Source organism: Dunckerocampus dactyliophorus, chromosome 2, assembly GCF_027744805.1.
Source record: "Dunckerocampus dactyliophorus isolate RoL2022-P2 chromosome 2, RoL_Ddac_1.1, whole genome shotgun sequence".
In the NCBI taxonomy this organism is placed as follows: Eukaryota; Metazoa; Chordata; class Actinopteri; order Syngnathiformes; family Syngnathidae; genus Dunckerocampus; species Dunckerocampus dactyliophorus.
Window position 1 is genome coordinate 37,425,641 of NC_072820.1, and position 4,720 is coordinate 37,430,360.

The 4,720-nt window shown below is 47.3% G+C and overlaps 1 protein-coding gene across 1 annotated transcript; it reads right to left on the minus strand.

The window, feature by feature from the left end:
- Positions 1-2,494: 2,494 nt before the first annotated feature.
- LOC129176966 (uncharacterized) lies at positions 2,495-3,689 on the minus strand. Its single transcript, XM_054767591.1, has one exon. It carries the CDS (start codon positions 3,516-3,518, stop codon positions 3,078-3,080), a length of 441 nt encoding a protein of 146 aa, XP_054623566.1. The 5' UTR covers positions 3,519-3,689; the 3' UTR covers positions 2,495-3,077.
- Between the last annotated feature and the right edge of the window lie 1,031 nt (positions 3,690-4,720).

Here is a 4,720-nt window from a genome sequence, read left to right on the forward strand (position 1 = left end):
TGAGAGATAAATGAACATTTAAAGTCACTTTTACGTTGATTGAAGAGAAGTGATTGCTGACAAGCAAGGCTGTGGGACACAGTGATCCACACCACCTTTGTGTTTGGTAGGAGTCATTTCTTGAACGCAATAGTGTTTATTACCTTCTTTTTACTTGTAACTGTCTTTGGTTCCATTGTGTTTTATTCTGCAGCTGTGATCAAGAAGAACAGCAGAACTACAGGTACAAACGCTGATGATGTCATAGACGGGCGACAAAGCTGGGAGACAATAACTGCTGGTTCCGGTTGTCACTACTCTGTTCTGCGCGTGTGCGATGCCTACGTCACTTCCTTCACTCGCAGTTTTTTACAACGGCGTTTCTGCGACGTTACGTGCCATGATATTTACAGTTGTCCCTCGCCACATTGCGCTTCAAATTTCGTGGCTTCACTTTACTATGGTTTTTCAAAAGATATTTATTAATAAATTATTGCTGTTTCGTGGTTGACTATGGCCTATTATTAGTCCAAAAATATGCATGTTTGAGCAAATTTTTCATATTTTTGGCCTAAAACACAGTGCCGTCACTCTATTGTGGTTTTTCAAAAATGTATTAATTAATTAGTGATCGCTGTTTCGTGGTTGAAAAGGGCCTATTTTTAATAAAAATTGCACTTAACACAAACACTGGGGGCCACGGTGGTCTAGGGGTTAGCATGTTGGCCAACACAGTCACAGTCTGGCGATCGGGAATTTCTGGGCATCTCTGTGTGGAGTTTGCATGTTCTCCCCGTGCGTGCGTGGGTTTTCTCCGGGTACTCCGGTTTCCTCCCACATTCCAAAAACATGCATGTTAGGTTAATTGGCGACTCTAAATTGTCCATAGGTATGAATGTGAGTGTGAATGGTTGTTTGTCTATATGTGCCCTGTGATTGGCTGGCGACCAGTCCAGGGTGTATCCCGCCTGTCGCCCAAAGTCAGCTGGGATAGGCTCCAGCATACCCCCGCCACCCTAAAGAGGAGAAGCGGTATAGAAGATGGATGGATGGACAAACACTGTCCAGCCATTGAAAAGATGCTGTTTGCATGGATTTACTTCCGCAGTCAATCAATTAATTAACGTGTTACGCAGTACATGCCGCTGTTTTGCAGGTTAGCGTCTCGCTAATGCTGCTTGCTAACCCTGTATTATGGCTAAATGAACGGGCAGTGCAACATGCACTTACCGAGCCAAAGTAAAAAAAACGGTTCTTTTAAGGTGGACTGACTTTCGGAGTATGTGCAAACAGAACAGCAAAAGGTGAAACTGGGTGAGATTTTTTCATTTTTGAACGAGAAAGGGCTTTTTTACAGTCGTGTGCTGTGCGCTGTGAGGTGTTCACTCGTAATTGTGTGTATTTTATTCACGTACCCCCTATGACAATTGGTGTAACCCTGGGGGTACGCGTACCCCACTTTGGGAACCTAGGGGTCTAAGCATTATCTTAGAATTCCGGCTCTATGGTTATCATCACATTTTTAGTCTTAGCCATCAATGGTAACCCTTCCGTGGTGTTATCACAAAAAAATCCAAAGAAAAGGAAAAAGACACTTGAGGAGTTAATTCTTTCTATGCCAAGATTAGATTGAACTTGTTTCACTGTAATAAAGCTTCTCCAAGTGACAAAACACCAGTGCTGTACATCACCGCCAGTTGGTGCTAAGAAATACAAATCCCTTGAAAAACGGCACATGGTCCTGGCATGTCCTCTTTACACCAGCGCTCATGTAAACAGGACAGCTTCTCATCCCAGTCTTATGAATGACTTTCAAACCGCTTTCTTCAAAAAAGCCTCAAGCTGAAGCCAAAAGTGGCATGTCACCATATGCTAGCACAAAACTACCATATGCCTCACTGGTTAATTCATGTTGCCAAGGCCATTAGCTTCATTTTGTAGCATCTCAACGCAGCAGCAACACATTTCAACGTTTTGTTCAGCTGTCAGTGCTGTGTGACATTTAAGTCATGTGATTGTGTTTAGTAATAAAAACCTGTTTTGGCTTTATGGATGAGTACACTTTTGGGGCAGAACATACATTACTGTCACTTTTGAGAAGGAATGGGAGACGCCACTGGGGCGGAAAAAGGGTCAGCCGCTGGTAAATTTGGGGTAAAATTAGGACTGCACTGGGTGCACACAGTGGGATCGACAGATGGAAGATGGGCTCCCTGGGAGTAGGACCTGCTACAAATAGCTGTGCACACACACTCAAACATGAAAAAAGTTCAGATGACACAAGTTCCAACACCCACACCAACAAAGCTGTGAAACAACGATACAGTTTGCTTCAGACAATACAAATTTCAGACTGGTCGATAGTAAGAAAATAAGGAGTCCACATCTTGTGCAGTACGTATTATTCACTTCATGTATTCCATGTAATATTATTCCATATAATAATCAGCGTAATAATAAATAAATAATAATAAAAACAAGCATGACAGAACAATAAATATGATAATCAACATAATAATAAATAAATAAGCACAAGCATAATAAAGCTGTTATGAACGGCCAAGGCCGTGAGACAGGAATCCAAAATGCAGAGTCGAATAAGTGAAACAGAAAAAGTCTTTAATACAAAAATGGATAACAAAAGGGTATCAAAAACAACACAAGAAACAAAGTACAACAAAAATACATCCGGACCTAGTCGCGGGAAATGGTAACAAAAAACACTGCTTGCAAGGTGAACTGAGCAGGGAAAAATACAGACAAGTAACGAAAAGAGCTGCTAACAAAAAACTAGCAGAAGTACCAAAAAATACAGCTACTGCTGAAGACGTCAAGCAGGCAGGTAGGTACTTACAGGTGAGCTGAGCGAGGGTCAGAAAGCCAAAACACAATGCACAAGAACCAGCTGGAAGGAGCTGAACAGGGTGTAGCAAAGGGACAATCTGGCACTGGATGTGAGTAAGCACACAGCTTAAATAGAACAACTAATCAGGCACAGGTGAAGATGATCAGCAATCAGGGTGCTCAGGAGTGTGCTGCAACAGAGAAGCAGTAGAAGGCAGTACCGCAGCACACAATCCTGACAGTATCCCCCCCTTTTATAAGACGCCCCCTGGCGGCATACCTGGTTTATTGGGGTGAGCGGAGTGGAAGTCGGAAATGAGGGAGGGATCCAGGATACGGGAGCAGGCGACCCAGGAGCGCTCTTCTGGTCCATATCCCTCCCAGTCGACCAAATACTGCACCCCCCTCCCCCTTCTTCTCGAATCTAATAGGGCTCTCACCGTGTACGCGGGCTGGCCGTCGATGATGCGGGGCGGAGGTGGAGCCTCGACCGAAGGGCACAGTGGACTGGTAGCGACAGGCTTGATGCAGGAGACGTGGAAGACTGGGTGGACTTTAAGAGCCGGTGGGAGCTCCAGCTTGACAGCTGACTTGTTGACTATAGCTTTGATCTTGTAAGGTCCCACGAACCTTGGAGCCAGCTTCCGAGAGGTCCCTGCAAGCGGGAGGTCTTTAGAGGACAGCCATACCTCCATCCCAGGCTGGTAATCAGGCGCGGGGACCCGGTGCCTGTCAGCAATCCGACGGTTGTGTTCTGCTGTTCGTGTTAATGCAGCCCGGGTCTCTCGCCAAATGCGTCGGGCGCGTCGAAGGTGTACGTGAACTGCCGGGACGGTAATTTCTGCTTCCTGGGAGGGAAAAAGCGGGGGCTGGTAACCAAACAGTCTTGAAGGGTGACATACCTGTCGCCGAGCAGGGTAACGAGTTGTGGGCATACTCGATCCAAGGGAGGTGGGTTGACCAGGAGGAGGGGTGTCGATGACAAACGCACCTAAGTGCTGCTTCCAAGTCCTGATTGGCCCGCTCCGTCTGGCCGTTGGACTGTGGGTGGTATCCAGAAGAGAGACTAACGGTCGCCCCCAATGCCTTATTAAATGCCCGCCAAACTCTTGACGCAAATTGAGGCCCTCTGTCCGAAACAATGTCTGTAGGTATCCCGTGTAGGCGGAAAACGTGCCTCACCAACAGTTTAGCTGTTTCCAGGGCCGTGGGCAACTTGGGGAGCGACACAAAATGCGCCATCTTAGAAAACCTGTCTACGATATTGAGTATGACGGTCCGGCCATATGACGAGGGTAATCCAGTAATGAAGTCCATTGCGATGTGGGACCATGGCCGACCAGGGACAGGTAACGGCTGAAGCAAACCGGCAGGAGGGCGATGGGAAGCTTTACCTCTGGCGCAGACGGAGCAGGCGGCGACAAACTTCTTAACGTCGGCTGTCATGGTAGGCCACCAGAACCTTTGGGAGACCAGGAATAGGGTTCGTCGAATCCCCGGGTGGCAGGCAATCTTCGACGAGTGACCCCACAGCAGCACCTCGGATCTGAGTCGTTCAGGAACAAACAATTTCCCCTCGGGGCACCCCTCTGGTAGTTCCGTCTCCTCCACCGCCTCAGAGACCCTCCTCTCCACCTCCCACTGGAGAGCGCCGAGTATCCGGGCGACAGGTACGATGGTCTCCGGTGGTGAGTCCGACTCCACCGGGGAAAAGATCCTTGATAATGCATCAGGCTTAATATTCCGTGATCCAGGTCTGTAAGTGATAGAGAAATTAAACCTTGTTAAGAACAGTGACCATCTGGCTTGGCGAGAGTTGAGTCTGTGCGCTGAGCGTATATATGCCAAGTTCTTGTGGTCCGTAATAACTACCAACGGCTGGGCTGCACCCTCCAGC